General features: G+C 41.2%; 1 protein-coding gene across 4 annotated transcripts in view; it reads left to right on the top strand.

Moving 5' to 3' along the window:
• The window catches only part of LRRC2 (leucine rich repeat containing 2), an 82,290-nt gene that overhangs the window by 37,429 nt on the left and 22,269 nt on the right, over positions 1-22,592 (top strand). For all 4 annotated transcript variants that reach the window (XM_052701212.1, XM_052701214.1, XM_052701211.1 and 1 more), the window contains one exon: positions 7,548-7,684. In XM_052701212.1, the coding sequence (XP_052557172.1) occupies positions 7,548-7,684 (137 nt within the window). The remainder of the gene's footprint in view (positions 1-7,547; positions 7,685-22,592) is intronic.

Here is a 22,592-nt window from a genome sequence, read left to right as displayed (position 1 = left end):
AACTTAGCAACATTGTTTAAAAGGGCAGTGATACTCATGTTTTTTTTATCTGAGAAAGGAAAAGATCTAATTCTTTATAGCCTTGTTTACAAAACCAATATAACCCAATTCCAGTACAATTCCAACTCTTGTTGATTGCAAGAATTTCAAACAGTTTTTTAGAAGAAGGGATAAGTAGAGATGTGAAGATAAATACTAAAAATGTTGAAATTAAAAGTTTATAGGAGAAAAATAGAATCATAGACTCATAGAATCCTTCAGGACCTCTGATGACCATCTAGTCCAACTCCCCTACACCACAGTTAGATCACACGTATAAAGTCTTCAGGGATGGGGCATCAATCACAAAACTAGGTAACCTGTTCCAGTGCCTCACTGTAAAATATTTTTTCCTTATATCTAAACTGAATATACTCTCCCTGAGCTTGAATTCCTTCTTATTCTATTACCGTAGATCCTCATAAAGCTTCTGTCTCCTTCATTTCTGTAGCTCCCCTTTAGATAATGAAAGGCTGCTATCAGGTCACATTGCAGCCTTCTCTTATTCAGGCTGAACAACCACATATCTCTCTGCCTGCCCTCACAGGAAAGGTGTTCCATTCCATTAATCATTTTTGTGGCCCTTCTCTTGACATGCTCCAACTGGTTTATATCTCTTCTTTAGTGAGTACCTCACATCTGGATGCAGCACTCCAGGTGACTTCTCACCAACAGAGCTGAGGGGCAGGATCACCTCCCTTGATCTGCTAGTCATGCATCATTTGATGCATCCCAGGATATGTTTGGCTTTCTGGGCTGCAAGGGCACATTGCTGGCTAATGTCCAGCTTCCTACACATCATTACTCACAGGTCTTTTTTGTCAGGGCTGCTCTTGATCCTTTCATCTCCAAGTTTGTATTGGTAATGGGATTTGCCTTGACCCAGATGCAAAACCTTACACTTGGATTTGTTGAACCTCATGAGGGCCCGCTGCTCAAGCCTGTCTAGGTCCCTCTGAATGGCACGAAAAATAATTTGTATAGTAAATTGTTTAGTGTATGTCTTTCTCGTGAGAAGATGGTTGAGCTTCAAGTAGTAGATTCTGTCAATCTGGCATCCCACAATGCATTTGATGGTGGCAGAGGAAAAGAACCTGGAGTGCTACTTGACAGCTGAGTGAACATGAGCCAGCAGTGTGTCCAGGTGTCCAAGAAGGCTAATGACATCCTGGTTTGTATCAAAAATAGTGTTGCCTGGAGGAGCAGGGCAGGCACCATCGCTCTGTAGTCAGCACTGGTGAAGAAGCACCTTGATGCTCCATTCAGTTTTGAGCTCTTCACTACACAAAAGACATCAAGGCCCTGGATTATATCCAGAGAAGGGCATCAAAGCTGTTGAGGGAGCTGTGTTGCAGCACAGGTCTTATGAGGAGTGACTGAAGGAACTGGGATTATTTAGTCTGGAGGAGCCTCAAGAGAGACCTTACTGAGCTGTACATAACTGAAAGGAGATTGTAGCAAGGTGGGCATCATTCTCCTAGGTAACAGTGATAGGATGAGAGGGGATGGCCTCAAGTTGTTTTAGGGGATATTCAGGCTTGATAATAGAAAAATATCATCTCAGAAAGAGTGGTGAGGCATTGGAACAGGCTGCCCTGGGAAGGTGGCTGAGTCACCATCCCTAGAGATATTCAAAAGTAGGGTAGATATGGCACTGAGGGACATGGTTTAGTAGGCATGGGTGGATGGTTGGACTTGATGAGTCTTTTCCAACCTTAATGATTCTGATTCTATTATTCTATAAAAATGAATGTTTGAATCTAAGAGAATAGACTTTGATACAACAACTGAAAAACCTAGCACAGGCCTAGATAAATGTGTGTGTTTGAAAGGAAGAATCATAAATTTGGAAAAGATAACCTGTGGAGTTCCTCAAATAATTAGTCTTGGATTTTTTTTCTTACTTATTTTGAGGAACTGGACTACTGAAATCTTCTGCTAACATAGTTTCTCAGTTTTGTCACTACATAAATTGGAGAAGATATAAGAAGTTGAATGGCACATGGGTTTCAAAAAAGAAGAGTTTAAATTCACAGCTGCAGAGTTTAAGGTCATATAGTCAGAAGCTACTGATTTCTTCAGCAAGTCATGCATTCTTTAAATGGAGTAGATGAATGAATAGAAATCCTTATTCTAACAGTCACAAGAAAAATTCAGCGTGATAAACACACAAAAGGCAGTAAAAGATAAGCTAAATGCCAGATATTCTCAGTAGAAGCAAAATAATATAATTAGCATTATACAACAGTAAGAGTTTTTATGGAGTATTACATATAGCTGAAGTCACCTAAATTCAAGAGAAATTTTCTGAGATGGATTCAGATGCTAAAAAAATCTGATAAGACAACTTGAGGAGGAATATTTTTATTTTTTTGAGTGGAAATTAGAAGAATTGGCTTGTTTACACTGGTAAAAGAAATGTTGATATGTCTATTGCTTATGAAAATATCAGAGAGGTAAGCAATAGGCATGGAAGAGGGCTACGTAAATACAAAACTAACAAAGTAATTCATGGTTATAAGGTTTCTATAAATAAATTAAAACTGGCAATTAGAAGACTTTCTAATTATGTAAGAAGTGAAATTCTGTAAATTTGTTTTTCCATTAGAGGAATGGATGTCAAAAGCCAAATTAATTTTAAGATAAAATGTGGTAAATATATGGAGCTATGTGAAGTAGTGGTATAAGGGGTTTATTAATAATGTCCTGGTGTGCCCTATTAACTTCTCACGGTTCTAGAGGGAAGGTTAATGCTTATCTACCTTTAAGCTGTCAGGTGACATAACTTAATCCATTGAAGAGACCACAAGTAAAAAAAAAAGCTGGTGCACAGAAATTGGTTCTTATAGACAGATCCTGGGGAATTGTATTCCACTCACCTTTGAGCGAGTGAGTGGAAACTCAGTTGTCCTAAATTAAATTAAGTCATAAGGTATATGGCTTTATCCAGTAATTTGAATAATCTTAGCCTCTGCAGTTACTAGTTACTGACTGTTGATTCTGTAACACTCTTCTGTCAGATCAGAGATTATACGAAAGGGAGAAAATGCGATGCATTTTTTTTAACCTGCTTTCCTATACCTTCAAACTGGGGCAAACCATACTGTGAACATCAGCATATAAATTAGAAACTGGAAAATGAGGAAAAAAATGTAGGAAAATGTGATTTCAGAAGGCGGGAATGTCAAAATAGGAATCTGTGCTCCTAGCCATCAGACTACCTATAAAAAGCAGTTACATTTTAATGCTTTTGTTATAACTAATTCTGCTCCGTGTTTGCTAGTCATGTGTTGTAGATACATCTTCTGAGCAGAGTTAGACAAAAGGATGCCTAGGATGCTTGTGGCTCTGGGTGCCTTGTCTACAATTAGTTGTTCAGAAAAAAAGTAGAATTGAGACTGTGGTGGCTGAAAAGTCAGCAAAATGTCTGCCGTGGTTTAAACCTGATGGGCAGCTAAGCCACTCACTCTGTTGCAGTGAAGGGAGAGAATCAAAAAAGCAAAAATGAGAAATGTCTTGAATTGAGAAAAAAAGTTTGATTAATGATGAAGAAAGGAAAAAGGATAAAAAGCAAAAAAAAAAAAAAAAAAAAAAAAGCAAAAAAAAAAAAAAAAAGCAAGAGAAACCAAGTAATGCAGAAGCAATCAGAGTTACCACCAGCCAGCTGATGTGTAGCCAGTCACTGAACAATAGCCGTCTTAGAAAACTCACCTTTAAGATTTTCTGGTATCATGTGGATGTTATTCTTTTGATGAGTTGCGTTCTGATTCTTGCCAGCCCTCAGCCTGTTTGCTTCTGGAGTGTGTTTATGGTTGGGTGGAGTGAGAAACAGTTTAGGCCTTGACAGTCTGTAAGCACAGGAAGTTCAGCAATAGTCAAAATATTGTGTAGTATAGTATCATTACTGTTTTGATCACAAATCAAAAGCATATCATCATCCAACCTTCTATGAAGAAAATTAACTCTATCCCAGATAGATTGAGTACAGTATTACTTTGTTAAAAGAGAGTATTACTTATCTAAAAGAGAAAATAAAACATTCCTGTGTTAATGAGGAAGCAGTTATTTTTTCACTTCAATGGGACTTGCTTTTATTTACTAAGGAATTAATTTGGGGAGGAAGAATTTTTTACTCTCTTATTTTCTATTTCATTTTGAGGCACCTCTGTGTCAATGATTTTTTGTTGCAATAAGTGTTGAGCTGATCACAGAATCATAGAATCATAGAATCACCAAGGTTGGAAAAGACAGCTAAACACAACCTTCCTTCAAGCAGGGAGTGATAAGGTCACCCCTCAACCTCCTCTTCTCCAGACTAACAGCCAGTTCCCTTGGCTGTTCCTCATAAGACTTGTACTCCAGAAGACTCATCAGCTTCATTGCTCCTCTCGGAATATGCTTCAGGGCTCCATCTTTCTTGTAGTGAGGGACCCAAAACTGAACATAGTACTTGAGGTGCAGCCTTGCCAGTGCTAACTACAGAGGGATGATGACTAATCTGCTCCTGCTGGCAATGCTATTTTGGGTAGAAACCAGGTTGAACTGAACATGAATCAGCAGTGCGCCCAAGTGGCCAAGAAGGCCAAGAAACAGCAGTGTGCCACTTGGCCACTTGGGCACACTGCTGATTCATGTTCAGTCTAGCACTGACCAACTCCCCCAGGTCTGTTTCTTCAATACAGTCTTCCAGCCACTCTGGCCCAAGTCTGTAGTCCTGCCTGGAGTTGTTGTGGCCAAAGTGCAGGACCTGTTGCTTGATCTTGTTGAACTTCATCCAACTGACCTCAGTCCAGTGATTCAGCCTGCTCAGATTGCTCTGTAGGGCCTTCTTTCCCAAGGAGATTAACACTTCCTTCCAACTTGGTGTCATCTGCAAAGTTATTGAGGATGGACTCAATGCCCTCATCTTGGTCAGCAGTAAACATATTGAACAGGTCAGGCTCCAATACCAATCCCTGGGGAACACAGCTCATGACCTGTCACCAGCTGGATTTAACTCCATTCACTATCACTTTCTGGATCTGGTAATCAGCCAGTTCTTTACACAGCAAAGGATTTATCTGTCAAAGCCCTGGGCTGCCAGTTTTCCAGGAGAATATTGTGGAAAACAATGTTGAAGGCTTTGCTGAAGTCTAGGTAGAATATGTCAACAGCCTTTTCCTCATCCATGAGGTGGATCACTTGATCATAGGAGATAATATTGATCAAGCAAGACCTGCCTTTCATAAGCCCATGCTGGCTAGTCTGATGCCCTGGTTGTTCTGCACGTGCCGTATGATCTCCCTCAAGATGATCTGCTTCAGCACTGAGGCCATGCTGACAAGCCTGTAGTTCCTCAGATCTTCCTTACCACCCTTCTTTTGGGTGGATATCACTTTCAGCATCTCCAGTCCTCTGGGACCTCTCCAGATGACCAGGAATACTGGAAGATGCTGGGAAGTGAGTTGGGTATCACTTCTGCTACCTCCATCAGCACCTTTGGGTGGAAACTATCCAGACCCACAGATTTGTGGCAGCCCAAGTGAGGTAGTGAATCTCTAACTGTTTCCCCTGAATTGTGGGAGGTTTATTCTGCTCCCCATCTGAGACTTCCAGGTCAGGGGATAGAGTACCCTGAGGTTAACTGGTCTGATGTTTAAAGACAGATGAATCATTTGATGTAGAACCTTCATTTGTTTATCATGCTACTAAACTTAGCAAGGCTTCATCATAGGTAGGTTAATCTTTTCTGTGCTTAATAAACCAGGAAAAAGGAGGATGACTCTTTCATATCCTTGAATTTCTTCTCTTACTCTCTCATCAGCTCTAGGGACCCTTGTAGGATGATACTGTACTATTAAAACCATGCATGTTGTGATCCTACAGAGAATGTTTTTTTTCTATTTTAGCTAAAACAAGACTTTACAGCAGAGAGAAACGACAAAGCTACTTTCTTAAAAGGACAGAGCTGGGTTTTAAAATATCACCTCGGTTTCTATTTCTGTCAGAACTAGAACTGAGAGAAAGCTGTGTGGACACTTCTATACTTTTCTCTGTTCCAAGCTGTTCTGACCATATTCAGCCTGGCAAATTCACAGAAACATTTAGATGGATACTGGCCCAGCTAAATTTATACTTTCAAGATAATGTTGTTTCCAAGAGGAACTATGTGATCCATGCAAAATGCTGCAGGCCTAAGTGATTTGAGGCTGCTAGTATTGATCATCAAATTGCATGCCTCTGCCTCTGCCAAAAAATTTCAGAGAAACATATTGAGACTCTTTATTCTCTGCAGTTTTTTCTTTTTGTTTGCAAGCACCACTTACCTTCCAGCAATGGCTTCCAGCCATTTCCATGCCTTGTAATAGCTGAGCAGCACCATGTAGATCTTGCTCTGAAGGGAATATAACTAAGTGTAGTGCCATAAGGAATAGTTTGCTATTATGACAGTATTTTGAACACTTGTGATGTATTGCAGGGAGATTCTCTCCATTGTTAGCCAAATCAAGAAACTCTAGTTTTTTTCTTTAAAATTTGATTATAAATAGAAGAAGATACAAAATTTTACTCCTTGAGCTTGCCTGGTTTGCCAACAAATAGTCTTCTTTGAGAATCTGTTAAAAAAGATGCTGCTCTCTCTTTATTTCCATTTGATGAATCACATCTAAATTTCTTACTAGTGCTTTCTATTGTGATTGCTATATTTTGTTACTGTTTAGAGGGGAATATTATCCATGTGGTATCATCCATGTATCATCCAACAGGACAGCTATCCAAAGCTCTCTTGACTTCATTATGTGTGTGTTTAAGGATCCCTTTGTAATGCATCAGCTATTTAGTATCTTCAGATTTCTTACTTCCTTTGCATTTTTCCAGTATAATGTTGTTCTGCATTTTAATAATGCTTTCAAATCTGTTTTTGCCGAAGCTTGTCTAATGCTGTAACAGAAGTAGGGAATGCAGTGTGGCTAAATGTAGCCTAAAATATTCTTGATGTCCTAAAATAAAGCTGACAAATAATGAGGGATTGCAATAAAACAAATAACAAAACAAATACATACTTCATCTTTTATAATAAAAAATACACAATGCTGTAAAAGGAGACAGAACTGTTAATATGGTAACTTAGGTATAGCAACCCAACCAAGAGGTTCTCAAACAAGTAATAAAATGTTTTTCAGTCATCAGACAAATTTCCTGAGGTGGAGACCAAATTCTCTAGTTTTAGCTGAGGTCCATAGGTATCTTTTCCCTGGTAGGACCAAAGTCTTAACAAGTTGTTACTGCTTACAAACCCTAACCACAGTCATTACGATTAACAAAGCTGTATGAATATAACAAAGCTCTTTTACTTCCTACTCCTCCAATGTTAGTGGTATATAGATGGTATTTATTCATTTTATTCATTTCTTACTCATCACCACATTAAGAAGTTTTTTAATACGTTACATTGAATAAGCCTTTTATTTTATTTTCTCCTTTTTTCTTTTCCCCCTCCTTCACTGATTTTAATTGTCTTTCTCTAACAGGCCACTTAAAAAATCTCAAAGTACTCAATGTAAGTTTTAATAATTTGAAGTCTGTCCCTCCGGAGTTGGGTGACTGTGAGAATCTTGAAAAACTGGATTTGTCTGGAAATATGGAAATAAGCGAGCTTCCATTTGAAGTAAGACAACAAACTATGTTTTTTACCCTTCTTATTCAGAATACAAACAGATTAGGTCACATTCCTTCTAGTTTCTCATGATAAAATTATAGTAGTAATATCACTGAAAATGCCTTAGTGTCAGCTAAACAGGATGAAGTTTCTTTGTTCTGACATTCAAGTGAGTAAATTTCCTCATATTTGTTTTGATGTATGAAAGAGGATAAGATGCCGAAGGGAATCTTGCCTGTAGTGATAAGGAGAAAGCTGCATATAGCTATTGAGCAAAGTGTGCCTTGACAGTCAAATTCACATACTAACCTTCATTTGTTCCCGATGTCTGTTTTCTTTAAAAAGAATATGGAGAGACATAAAAAATACTGAATGTTGCAATGAGTATAAATGTCTGTCCAAAATGTATATTACATGCGAGACATGGTATGAATATATAGAATGAAGACTGAGAAAATGGCTCCCAGGCATGTACCAACATCTGCTTGTGTTGGATGCATAAATGTTCTCTGTCCTGGCTGCTAAGAGTCTTATTGTTCACTAACAAATGAAACCATTAGCTGGTACCTGAGTACCGAAGATATAATCAATATTTCTAAGGTTCTCATACTCCTGATTTCTGGTTGATAACTGAGAAGAACATCAGGGAAAAGTGCCAGGCTATTCTTTGCTGATTTCTAATTTTTTTCTCCAGACATCTGTTACGAGTGATTTCCAGGCATTATTGGAATGACCTAAAGTTATGTGAAATTTGCTTAGGCCATGCTTATGTTCTGTTTCAAGGAAATGCAAACAATAATGAACTTTTCTTTTTGGCTTTTTGCTGTAAGGCAGTTCATTTAGCAAAGAACTGTTCAAAAATGAAGTGGAAGATATGGAGATTTCATGTGACAAATGGGCAATTGCCTAGAAATGCTAGTAGCAACACAGACAATGCAGTTGCAGGTTTTTCTTTGTCTTTTTTTCATTCAGTTTAGCAAAAGTAGACTTTAAATATAAATCAAAAATAGATACTGAACATGTGGAGTTGTAAAATCTAACCATGTAAGAACATTGAGTATACTCAGCCTCGTGGATGAGAGCAGTCTCAGTCACTGATGTTTTAAAATTTTCCAAGTTATTTCTGAAGACCTTATAGCATAAAGATTTTTCCCAGGTCTTTGTTTATGAAACCACACATGTAAGTGCAAATGGTTGCTCATAAAACAGCAAAAACTGCAAGCAATATCATGTCAGTATGATCTAAAAAATCAAGACAAATATTGGCATTAGCTACTATAATTCCTTTTTTTTTTTTTTCCCCCTGGAGGATGACAGTTAATTTATACTTGAAATGACGTGGCGAGGAAGGCTGCATAAACTGCATAAATAGCCACTGGTTTAGTTTATACAATTAGTTTCCCAGAGTCAACATTTCAAGGGCAGCTTTGGAAGCAGAACATGCAATTCGAGGAACATTTTTGTCAAATGATTTTAAAAGCTGCAGTGTTGACCTTCAATGTACTAGATACAGCTGATGTTATTCAGAGCAATTGTATCAGTATCCTTGCTAATGTAATAGGCATTTGATGCTTGATTTGCAAATGGGAAACAACTGGTAGCCACTGGCAGGTTTATGAATTAAAATATTGAGTGAGTATCTATTGTCGAAAAAGAGAACACATGCTTTTAAGTGTAATGGTAGGTTAACCTTTGCTAATAGCCAAATGTACACTCAATTGCTGCTCCCTCCTCCTCAGTATACCACTTGGAGGAAATAGAATGAGAAAGCTCATGAGATGAAACAGAAACAGAGTAACTGCTTGCCAATTATTGTCACAGGCAAGACAGACCATGCTTGAGACTATGAATTAATTTGTTGCCAACTAAAATATATTCGGGTATTGAAAAAGAAAGAAAATAAAACCACAGCTTTCTTAAACCACTCAGAGCTCAGTTTCACTGCTTCATTCCAGACTCTTCCCTCTGTCCTGAGAAGAGCAAAATGATGGGGACAGGTTTCAATCAATATATAGCTGCTTCTGCTCATATTTCCTCCTCATGCATGGGCATGGGTTCATCTGCATGGGCTCCAGCATGGGCTCATCTGCAGTTCTTTCAGGAATATCCACCTGCTCAGTTTGGGTCTTCTATGGAATGCACTATGGAAGTCTGCTCCAAACTAGAGCATTTGGTGTTCTCTCTGCTCTTTCACTTTTTTTTTTTTTCCCTCGTCATCTGCCTGTCTGATGTTTTCTGTCAACGGTTTATGGGCTGATTTGGCCCAGTTCTATGACTAGCAAGGTGGTGGGACCCACGGACACACACCTAAGGAAAGGGAAAAGGGGACAAAAAAGTGGAAAAGGATAGATAGACCTAAAAAAACCCCAAAACAGTGTTTTTCTCCTCAGTGATCTGAGGAGAAACAAACTAATTTACTAAATAAGATATTGGAATGCAAGACAACACACTATAATACAATATAATACAATATAGTTTGAATTGAAGCTAATAAATCAAATAAAATGAGAGTGTGTGAAACGGAAGGCCTTACTCTAATGCTGAGGCAAGACAGCTAGTCAGGCCAAGCAGAAGACATGAGGGGCATCTCCTGATATGTGAACAGCTTTTGTCTTTTCCCTCTGAGCAGAAACAGAACAGAACAGTGAAGAGTCCTCTGGGAGATGTAATTCTTCTTTTCTGGGACAGCTACCCGGAACTAGAGCATTAACTCTTTAACTCCCAGTGTACTATATGATGTTATAATGTGAAATAGTGATAAAAAAATCTTAAAACCATGACACCGTCCTTTATTAAAATCATGACTTCAAAGAGGGAAGCTTCATAGCAGTCTCCATGCCAACACCTTGTCACAGAGATCAAGAAAAATGTTTATGACCCCATATTACACAGATTCAATTATCTAGTGAAATTTTTGCTCAGATCTAGTGAAACGCTTATGTTAATTGGTCACCATTCTCCCGAGTGAGGTAAACAGTGAGAACTGGAGAATGTAAAGTAGCAAGTACATGTATGTTCTGCGCTAGTATGTTGATGAAATCCCTGTAAAACTTTAGGATGAAAAGAGCAAAATTGGCAAATGATGCATAAAATAAGGTAGAGAATTACTAAAATTGTTTTCTGCTTATCATCTTTTAGGAAGTTCAGGTTTTATTTGACTTTCAAATTCTTAAAAGCTTCTTCTGAGAAGACTAAAGAAATGCATGAGAAGAGCAACAATGTTCTTTAGTGCAAAACCTACTTAAAAGAAATAAAGGGAAATTCAACCTAACAGAAATGATCTAATTTTACCTAGGTTTGGTGCAGAGAGTAATGGCTAGAGGCACACTAACAACTTATACAATAATGGATTCACAGAGATTGACAACACGCCTGTAATTCAGTCAAGAGTTTTTGACAGGTTCATAAAGGTTTATGAGACCATTGGAACTGTAACACTGAATTACAACTTCAGTAATCAGTCTCCCTGTTACTTTGCTATCAGTTTTCTTTAGGATAGATGCAAAAAAGAGAAGAATTGGAGATTTAATCTATATGTTTTAGTTGTTTGTTCCTTAGAAAGAGTTTTAGGTAGAGAAATCTCAATGAGATGTATCACATAAAATGTGAGTGTAGTTAGTACTCAGAAATGGGAGCAGGAGAACCTATGACCATTACACGAAACTCTATAATGAAACCAAATAACAATTTTGAAGTGAAGATAGTAATTTCTGAAGATAACTGCTATATCTACTTATAAATTTAGGCCATCATATAAGTTGTTCCCATGAACTTTTTTTGTCAGCCAAATAAGAAATTCCTAAACTGTTACAAAGTCTGTTAAGTCTGCTAATTTATGTTAAGAAATTGTGCAAAGTGAAAAAGCTCTAGAGAGAGAAGACAAGCAATTTTAGCTTGCACTACTTTTCAGGCAACCTGCTGTTTTTAAGGAGGTCTACAGTATGTATACCATACCATTCCTTGACTGAGCAAGTACAAATTGCTTCAATCTCTATTTTTCTCTCTTTCACCACTGCATCTTTAACATTTCCGTATTTTAAAAGTTCAGTTTATTTTGTATGTTAGATTAATTCTATGAGAGCTATACTGAATGTTATGCCTCCAGTTTTTTTATGTTGGTCCATGATGTCCAAGGAAGATGATGGTAGTATAGTAGTAGAAGCTGAACCTTCCCAACAATATTCTATTACATTTTGTTGCTGTGTGACAGGTGGCAGCAGAGAGGGAGTCTGACAAAATGGCTTCTGATATGGAAGTACATATGAAGCAAAGGTGTGTCGCTGAATTCTTCCATGCAGAAAAAAATGTATCCAATGACATTTGCCAATGATTGCTGAATGTTTGAGGAGAATAAAGAGCACAGATGTGAGCACAGTGAGGTGCTGGGTGGGGACACTGACATTGGGTCTCTTCTGCCAGTACAGATTTGTACGAGTGCAGCTTGCAGGCTCTTGTTCATTGCTGGTGAAAATTCATAGCTGATGGTTATGTCTATGTTGAAAAATAATGTTTTGTACCTGAGAATATTTGCTCTGTGAAATAGTATTTTTTATATCTGTTGTAGTTTCCACGCAGATATACAGGAGGCATTATTTTTGGACTTCCTATGTAGTTAAAAATTAGTCCTTTTATAGAATAGGTTTATTAACCTGCAGTTGAATTCAGTCTGTTTTGGCAACATTTATAAATTAAACTGCCAGTCACTGGATTTGGATTAAAATATGAGTTGAAATAAAATGTAAATACCCACAAAGGTAACCTATGTAGTATTACTTTTGTATAGCCAGTTACTAAAAGTTGTACCTCGACCATAGTAACCAAATTTGAATGGAGAGGATGCACTACGAGGTTTAGATGAAGTCTTCCCTGAGATTATACTTAATTTATAAAATTCCTTTGTGGAGGTGAACTTTTTTCTCTAGTTAAGATGTTCAGGTATGACCATGCCCTTACTCTATGTTAGCCAGTTTTTCTACCATAGTGGGATTATACTGGGCGCCATGCCCTGTAGCTACAGAAAAATAGGATGTTTTTAAATGTCTTGTACCATTTGTGCATGTATAACAGAACTTAAGAATTACTAAGATACATATTGGTATTTTAACTGATGAATAGAGTTCCTTCCTGTTATTTTCATACATGTTATTAATGTAATTTGTTTTTCAATTAAAAAAAAAAAAAAAAACCAAAAAAAACAACAACCAAAAAAAAACAGTATTATAAATTACATATAATTTCTACTATAAGTTCTTCAAAAAAACTCTTCTGGCCTCATTTTGAGGTGTGTTTCCTTCAAAAACCACTGCTTTATATTTATTTACTCAATCACAGAATTGATATTTCCTGAACATGGCACAATAATTTCTCTATGCTGATATTTCAGAGATTTTGTTGTGTTGAAGTGCCATATCTTCTTCCATACTGTAGATTTTTGTTAGTGGTGCTACATCAGCCAAACGTATCGAAAGATGTGAGCTAGAGGAACTTCAGTGAGAAGAAAGGAAGATAAGGAAATACTCATTTCCTCTATCACATACGCCATCTGTTGTGGTATATCTTGTCAGTCACAGGACAGGCAAACCACTCCCTTCCACCAGCAACAAGCTGAAAACGTTTCATATAGTTGTTGGCATATTCAAAATCAATTAAAGAAGTGTTTATGAAATTATTCTGCTTTGCTAGGTGCTCACTGCCACACTTGAGCACATGCACCACGTAATCTGAAATTCTTTCTGTATCCTTTGAGAGGTTTGGGTTTTTCGAAGTGAGGGAATGAGGCAGCATATGAATACTTTACCAAAGAAAGAGCAAATGTACGAACAAACACTTGAGTTTTCATGTCAATGCATATGAACCACTGCTCAGTGCTGGTGTTCATTTCAAATTTGCTTAATGTTCATAGTGAGGGACTTTCTGTCATGGCTGGCCAAAGTTCTGTCAATCCATTCAAAGCAACAGCTGCTTTATGGAGCTGGTAAAAGATGTAACATCAAACATTAGCAGGAGGGGTGAGAAACCCAAAAGAGCAGGTGCAAAGGTGTTAGGTGTCAGAGAAGATTCGTGGAGACCTTAGTGCTGCTCTCACAAATGTTTTAATAAACAAGGAGTTAAAGAGGGGAACATTTCTATGTTAGGAAACAGGATTATGCAGTCAGGCACTGGAAAGAGTATCAGTTGATCCTGTTCTTGACAGTGGGCTTCTGAAGTTTTCTAGTTAATTTAGCATCATTTCAGAACACTCCACTTTTGGAGCAAGTCAGCAGCTAAAAACAACAGATGATTTAGTAAGACATCCAATTGACGTATACTTTCATGCCATGGTGCTGATGAGCTTTCCCTTACCCTTTCACAAGTTTAGTAGAAATAACATCACCGTTCACAGAATAAAATTTTTCTATAACAGTTGCACAGGATAAGGCAACACATAAGAATGACAAAGAGGGTTTAATGTGAGAACTAAAACATAGCTGTATAACCACAACAAGCTCGAGTCTAATTTAAAATAATTCTCTCCTTGGAAAGTATGCTGGGTAATTTTCCAGATGTACTTTCTCTAAATGGTTCAAAATCTCAAAGAAACCAACAGCAGCAGAGGCTTGGAACCTGCTCGCTGCCCAAAGCCGGCCACACTGCTGCTTCTCTCCCCCTGCGCTTTTGCCTCAGACCATCAGGACAGTGAACAACTGGACCACTGCTAGATTCTGGTGGTGACTATCTCCACTTTACGCAATTATTGCTTCTTTCCTATCTTTCTATGGCTCTCCTTCCCACCCCCATCACCCTAATTCATAATAGTCGACAGCCTTCCCTTCCCCGTCTCCCTGATTAGGATCTATAATAAACTGGTAGGACCAACATTTGAACCACTGTTTCTTAATCTCATGTCATATACACAAATCAGAGAACATCCTCTCCTTCCTATAAATTGGAGCAAAACACTAAGAAAGTTGGAATTGTTCAGTCTGGAGAACAGAAGGCTTTACAGTACCTAGCAGGATCCACAGAAAAGATAGGGAGGGAAAGTAGTAACAGGACAAGGGGTTATGGATTAAAACTAAAAAACGGTAGGGTTAGACTAGGTAATAGAAACTCATCTCTATGGAGACAGTGAGAGAATGGAATCTCATTGCTCAGATAAGTTGTGTATGTCCCATCCCAGGAAGTGTTTAAAAACAGGTTGGACAAGGCTTTGAGAAACGTGATCTAGAGGAGGTAACAATGCCCATGCAGGAGCTCAGAACTACATGATTCCTTCCCAACCCAAACTATTCCATGATTCTATGATTGTTTGAGATGCAAGTGCAGATAAAAAGATTGACCCAGGCTCAGCTGATTTCCAACTCCAACTGTGAGATGAGGCTCATGCTATGACAACAGACCGCATGAGGTTGCAGTGAATGAGACTACATGCGTCTGGCAGCCTGTTAGCAGTGCAGTCCACAGGGCTTAATTCTAGGGCCTGTACTGTTCAACAGTGTTATCAATGATCTGGATGCAGGAGTTGAGTGCATTCTTAGACACTCTGGTGATTAATAGTAAAATAGGAGGAGCTGCTGTGGTTCTGAAGGGATGACAGGCCATGCAGAGGGATCTAGACAGACTGAAGTACTGGGCAATCAGAAACAACAAGAAATCCAACAAAAGAAATCGCCAGGTGCTGCACCTGGGATGAAATATTGTCAGGCATAAGTACAGATTGGGAAAGAAGTGGCTGGAAAGCAGTTAATAGAACCACAGGATCATAGAACCATAGAATGTCCTGAGTTGAGAAGGACCTCAAAGATCATGTAGTTTCAACCCCCCTGCCGCAGGCAAGGTCACCAACCACTAGACCAGGCTTTGCCCTCAATGCCTCCAAGGACAGGGCATTCACATATCTCTCGGGCAACCTTTTCCAGACCATCACCACCCTCTGGGTGAAAAACTTCCTTCTAATATCTAACTCTAACCTCCCCTGTCTTAATTTAAAACCATTCCCCCTTGTCCTATCACTATCAACCCATGCAAACAGTCATTTCCCTTCCTGTTTACACACTCCCTTCATGTACTGGAAAGCCATAATGAGATCTCCCCAGAGCCTTCTCTTCTCGGAGCTAAACAAGCCCAGTTCCCTCAACCTTTCTTCATAAGAGCAGTGCTCCAGCTCTCTGATCATCTTAGTGGCCCTCTTCTGGACTCATTCCAACAGCTGCACATCTTTCTTGTGCTCTGGGCCCCAGACCTGGATGCAGTACTCCAGATGGGGCCTCACAAGAGCTGAGTAGAGGGGGACAATCACCTCCCTCTCCCTGCTGGCCATCCCTTTTTTAATGCAGCTCAGGATATATTTGGCTTTCCAGGCTGCAAGAAGACTGCTAACAGACTGCTGGCTCACACCCAGCTTCTCGTCTACCAAGACCCCCAAGTCCTTCTCCACAGGGCTGCTCGCAAGTGGTTCTTCACCCTGTCTGTATAAACACCAGGAATTGCCCCGCCCCAAGTGCAACACCTTCCACTTGGCTTTGTTGAACCTCATTAGGTTCTCATGGACCCACCTCTCCTGTCCAGGTTCCTCTGGATGGCTTCCCTACCTGCCAGTGCACCAGCTGCACCACTCAACTTGGTGTCGTCTGCAGACTTGCTGAGGTGCCATTGTCTATGTCATTGATAAAGATGGCGAAGAGCACTGGTCTCAAGGCAGACCCTTGAGGGACACTGCTTGTGACTGACCTCCACACTGATACAGAACCATTGATCACAACCCTTTGACCACAACCAGCTAACCAATTAATCTACCAAGCAGACCATCTTTCAAATCCATACCTCTCCAATTTAGAGAGAAGGATGTGGTGAGGGACCACGTCAAAGACTTTGCAGAAGTTCAGATAGATCACATCCGTCACCTTTTTCCCTGTCCGACAACGCCATCGCTCAATCATAGAAGGCCTCCAGATTAGCCAGGAAAGATCTGCCTTGGTGAAGCCATGTTGGCAGTCTGGGATCATCTCTTTGTCTCATACATGCCTTAACATGGAAGCCAAGAAGATCTGCTTGGTGATCTTCCCACAAGCACAGAGGTGAGGTTAACCGGCCTGTAGTTCCCCGGTCATCCTTTCTCCCTTTCTTAAAAATGGGAGTGACCCTGGTGACCTTTTTCCAGTCACCAAGGGACTTCACCATACATCATGATTTTTCAAATATGTTGGAGTGCAGCTTGGCTCTTTCAGAACCTTGGATGGATATCATCCAGCTCCATGGACTTATATACATTCAGTTTCACGAGGAGGTCTCGGACTTGTTCTACTGTTACAGTCAGGCGGAATCCGCTCCTCTCACCCACACCTAGAGCTTCAGGGTCCTGGCAGAGGCGGGGAGGAGCCTGGCCACCAGTGAAGACTGAGGGAAAGCACTTATTGAGCACCGACACTTTTTCCATGTCTGAGGAAGCCAGTTCTCTGTCCTCATTTATCTTTGGTCTGTCTCCTCCTGCTTATGCACCAGTAGAACCCCTTCTTATTATGTTACACATCCCTTGCCAAGTTCAACTCTATCTGTGCCTCAGCTTTTCTAATCTTATTTCGACATAGGAGGACAACATATATTCTTTCCTTTCAACCTATATTCTTTCCAGGCTGCACAGCCCTGCTTCCACATCCTGTACACTTCCCTCTTTTCCCACTGTTTAAACTGCAGATCCTCGCTCAGCCATGCCAGTCACCCACTTCCTCTGATCAGTTTCTTCTGCTGGGGGATGGAGAGATCCTGTGCTCTTGGAAGGGTGTCCTTAAAGAGCTGACAGCTCTGTTCTGTTCTGTTCCTATGTCCTCAAGGACACTTTCCCAGGAGATCCCACCCATCTGTCCCTTGAGCAGCTGGAAGTTAGGGTCTTGATTCTACTTTTTGCCAGGCCTGCATTCCTCCAGATCATGAACTCTGTGACAGCATGATCACTGCAGCCCAGGCTGCCTCCAATCTTAACCTCTCTGATGTTCTCCTCTGCATCGATGAGCACCAGGCCCACTGAGGCTTCACCTCAGGTCAGTCCGCCTAATACCTGGACCAGGAATTTATCCTCAACAGACAACAGGGATCTCCTGGATTGTCTGCCACCCATCATGCCGCTATCCCAGCAGATATCCAGGTGGTTGAAATCCCCCCATCCTGTAGCCTCCACTCAGGGTATTCCAGTCATGGGATTCATCCCACCACGTTTCCATGATAGCAACCAGATCATAATTATCCAAGTACATCAGGTTTCCATATGGTAAGTGTTGAGTCATGGCCTGAACCACTGATTGAGCACATGGGGAAAGGAACTGGTCAGCCCTGGGAGCAAGGGTGAAGGCAATTCACCTCTGTGAGCCAAAGGGATGAAGCCTGACTCCACCCCTCTTAGATCTCATTTATGGACTGGCTGCCACTGGGGAAGGATCTCTGCTTGGAGAATTCCTCCCCTCCCTCCCCTTCCCCCCTGCCCCCCCCGCCCCCCCCCCCTTGTGGAGTCTTTCCTGAGCCTAGATTTTTGGATGGGTAAACACCTTCACTTTTCCTCTGAAATACCATCCCATCCATACTAGTCCTTTTGCTGTTTCAGTCATGTATTGCCTTTCTGCTGTGTTAATCTTCCCAATTGTAACAGTTTCTAACTCCTTCTGCTTATTTCCCATGCTGCTTGCATTAGAGAAAATGCACTTCAAATGAGCTTTCTGGCACACCAGTATAATAGAGGGGACCTCTCTCAAACCTCTGAAAGAATTCTGAAGTTCCTTCCTCACCGCTTCCTAGAGGGACACGAGAAGGTTTTGGATGGGGTCAGCAACATTATCTCTTCTTCTTCCAGGAGTTCCTGGAAAATTCTACAGGACAGTTCAGAGGCTTCTCCTTGCCATCTCCTACAACGACAACATCCCAAGCCCTTCTCTGTACCACTGACCTCCGCCTGCTTCCCCCATCAAATCTAGTTGAGATTTCTGAACTACTCATTCCACCCATCCCCCTTCATACCTAGTTTGAATCTCTGTCAATGAGCCCTGACAGCTCCTGGGCTAGGATCTGCTTTCCCCTTGGAGGCAGCGAGACCCACCCGCAGCCATCAGGCCAGGTGCTGAGTAAACTGCTGCGTGGTCAAAAGACCCAAAGTTCCTGTGGTGGCACCAACCTTTCAGCCGCTTATTCAAAGCCTGTGTTTTCCTAGACTGCTCTGTATCTCTCACCACCCCAGAAGGGAGAGAGGAAAATTTGCACACCCACACCTTCAAGCGTTTGCCATAAACCCCTTTTCAATCCTTTTTGATAACTCACAGTCTTCCCTGAGCGATTTCACCACTCACCAATAGCAGGTAGTAATCAGAGGAGTGAATCAGACCTGACGTTTTTTGGTGATGTCCCTGACGCAGGCTCCAGGGAGGCAGCACACCTCCCTGCAGGTTGGGTCCGCAAATTGGGTCTTCCATTTCCCTGAGAAAAAAATTGCCCACCACAATTCCCTCCTGCCTTTCCCAGCAGAGGTGGTCTCAAGGTGTGGGGATGACACCTCACCTTTGGCTCCCTCCTAGGCAGATCTTCCCTCACCTCCCCACTCACCTCCCCTTCACTTTCCAGCATCTCGAATCTGTTGCTTAGTGCGACCTGGGGGAGTGAGGTAGGCAGGCAGGGGGTGCGCCCACAACACCAACCCAGGACTCTCTTCCAAACTTCCTCATCTGTTCAACTGTGACAGGGCAGGGGGTCCACTACTTTTCTGGGGGTGTCTCCCTGGCACCCTTCCCTTGGGCATGCCAGCGAGTCACTCCACCAGTCTATCTCCCGCTCACATGGAGCTGATGACCCTTAGACTCTCCACCTCCTCCTTGAGTTCCACCAACAGGCTGAGCAGCTCGTCCACCTGCTCACACCTCACACAGGTGAAATCCCTGCCACCTTCCCCTGGCAGCAGCAGGCTCAGGCATTCCCTGCAGCCAGAGACCTAACAGCCACATTTCTGGGCAACCCCCCATCTGTGTCACCACAGTCTTCTTGGAGCAAGCCTGCTGTCTGGTGGAAACCATGTTTAGGCCTATGGTCTCAGAGACTGCCAAGAGGAGAGCTGGTCTCCTGAGCAAAGAGGGACAACACTTACACACCCTGCCACTTGATTCACCCCCCACAGCTACAGCACCCTATAGACAGTGTGGTCTGTACTCACACACTGACTTCATCTCCCTATTTTCAGCAGGCAGTAACAACAGTTACTCAACTGGAGTGCTCTATGGGCAGGAGCTCCTGCCCTCCCCAAGGCTATTTAAAGCTTATCACCAAGTGTCAAGGTCAAAGGTGGGTAGTGCTAGCTCCACCCCTGCTCTTAAAAAGAGCTTTTTCACTTCAGATCCCTTGCCTAGTGCAGCCTTACTTGCCTTGAAAACTACTCTCTGCAGCAAATGACCAATGACGTATTTATGGGGCGTTTAAACTGTACCACAAATGTGCCAGTTCTACTCCTGCTCACTCAGCAGCCCACCCACAAGCTGCCAGCCCCTCAGCACAAGCACAGCACTGTTACTGGCTTTGAAAAAGCCAGTTCAGCAGAAAGGGATCTGCGAGTACTGGTCAACAGTAGGTTCAGTGTGATTAAGCAGTAAGTCCTGGCAGCGAAGAAAGCAAACCGCACTTTAGAATTAATTAAACAAAGCACAGACAGATATAGGTTAAGATAGAGCAAACAAGTTGATTCATCTGCTGTATTTAATGTTGGTGTATTTAATTGGTGAATTGGGCTTACCTAGTACAGTTTTGGTAGTGGGTGTGGACTCTGTGAATGTCTCCTATGAGCAGCTGCCTCATGTCAGATCAGAACCAGCTACAGCTACTTCAAAAAGGACTCACTGCTGACCTGAGCTGAGCCATGAGCAAGGCAGGGTGCAGCTCAGGAAGAGCAGAATTGAGGAAGGAAAAATACTGTTGAACAACAGAACAACAGGTGGGAGAGAGGTTTAAGAAATGTCAGAGAAGCAATCCCACAGCCACCAGTGTTGGTGCACTAGGAGGGCAGAAAGAAATCCCACAGTGGAGCAGAAGCTCCCTTCAGCGCAGGAGAGGACTATGGAGGGGCAGGCTATCCCCTGCAGCCCATGGGCACCATGCAGAGCAGATCTTCGCATGTAATCATGGAGGGGCCCACTGTGCAGCAGTGGCTGTGATTTTTATTCATTATCACTGATTAAGGAGAAAGGCATTAAGGCAAGAATCAGTCCCTGTGAGTTGAAAGTTGATATTACCTGATTTTTTTTTCCTCTTCATGTGGGGCTCATTCAGATAGGATCTCTGCTCTACAAATGCTGGACAAAAGAGCCTAGAATTATGCCCATTGTGAAGTGCAAGTGATGCCATAGGTACAGTGCAATTCAGTTGAGGATGTGGCTCAGTTCTCAGTTTTTTAATCAAAGAGGTGAAAACTCTCAAACCTGGGCCTTTGTTATGCTTCTGAAGAGCAATGCAAATGTCCATTAATTTCACATTATGAAATCCATGGCTGGAAAGGTCTGAACAAATGCTGAAAGTGGCCTCTCTTCACCTGCTGTTTAAGACTATCCATCTAATTTGTGATTTGTCCTGTCAAGAGTTGGTTACTGCTGCTGGAGTTTAGGAGTCTATGCTGGAGTTTATGAACAATAAAATCACAGGTTACGAGGTAGTAGTACAGCTAAAATAAATTCATGTTTTACAATGTAAACACAGCTTTGCAGGAATAACATTCCTTTCTCTTCTCCCCTTCTCCTGTTTGCAAACTTGATCTAGGTAATTTTTTCTTCCTCTCTATTTTTAATAGATACAGTTTTTATTTACTTCCACACTACCTCTCTTATTCTTGCCACACCTGCATGTAGGTCTTCTGGTCTAATTGGAACTGATACTGTCAAAAAGCATCTGTGAAATTGCGTGAACCCAAACCTTGAGACTCCGTGTGTCAGGTCACAGGAATAGTGTGGATGCTAGATATGTGTGATCAGTGCTTCTCTCTGTGCAGAGTTTGTGTTATGAACATATATAGCTGTGTCAAATCTTCTGAATGTGTCTGATTATATAACATATTGTTATACAGTCATATGGTTATGCAACAAGGGAGTGTCTGCAATACAAAGCTGCTGGGGGCTATGACTCCTAGCTTCAGTCCTGTCAGGCAGTGTACACTGGCTGCCAAACTGTTTTGAGGCTGCTGTTTTGTTCAGACTCAAAATACAGAGCTGGTCAGTGAAAAGTTATGGCTGTCCTGTGGGATCCCAGTGGCAGAGAGGCTGAAATGAATTAAAAGACGAAGCTTTCAGGTTCATATGCAGCAATCACAGTTTCATGTTCTATGCCATTTCTGCCTTTGTTTTTCACATTTTTATTCCTCTGGATACTCACCTTGCAGGATCGGGAGATGTTATGAAGAGATCCGTTTACCCCAAACTGCTTTTAATACCGCCAAATTTTTTCATTCTCAGAAACTAGTTCCAGGCCTTCAGATTACTAGGTAATACAGAATGCTCTTTTAAATACTGATTAGAGACAATGAAAAGATTGACTAAACTTGATAACCTAACATGATGGATGCTTCAGAACTGTAGGACATTGGAGCACGGAAGGGAAGAAATGAGGATGCTGTAAAAAGTGTTTTTTTCTTGAATTCCCTCTCATAGTCAAATAGGATTTTCATAGTTGCCTGAGACATTTCACAAAGCATTCCTCCAAAGATGGAGGAATCTGAGAGCCACAAGGCTAGAAGTCAGGAAACTGAAAAATTTTAACCTTTATGGACTATCCTAACCTTGATTTAGGTCTTCCAGAACTACCCCAGAGGAAAAAAGAGAAGGGAAAGAAAAACTGCTATAATCTTGGCATATCACAAAGCTCTGAATTGCCGTGTCCAAGTGTTGACAAAGTTTGCAGTTGTGGGTTTGTGTACTATTAGGGTCATGCA

This window comes from Tympanuchus pallidicinctus, unplaced genomic scaffold (genome assembly GCF_026119805.1).
Source record: "Tympanuchus pallidicinctus isolate F22 unplaced genomic scaffold, pur_lepc_1.0 scaffold4, whole genome shotgun sequence".
Classification (NCBI taxonomy): domain Eukaryota; kingdom Metazoa; phylum Chordata; class Aves; order Galliformes; family Phasianidae; genus Tympanuchus; species Tympanuchus pallidicinctus.
The sequence above is the reverse complement of the archived record's forward strand: the minus strand, read 5'-3'. Positions and strand labels throughout refer to the sequence as shown.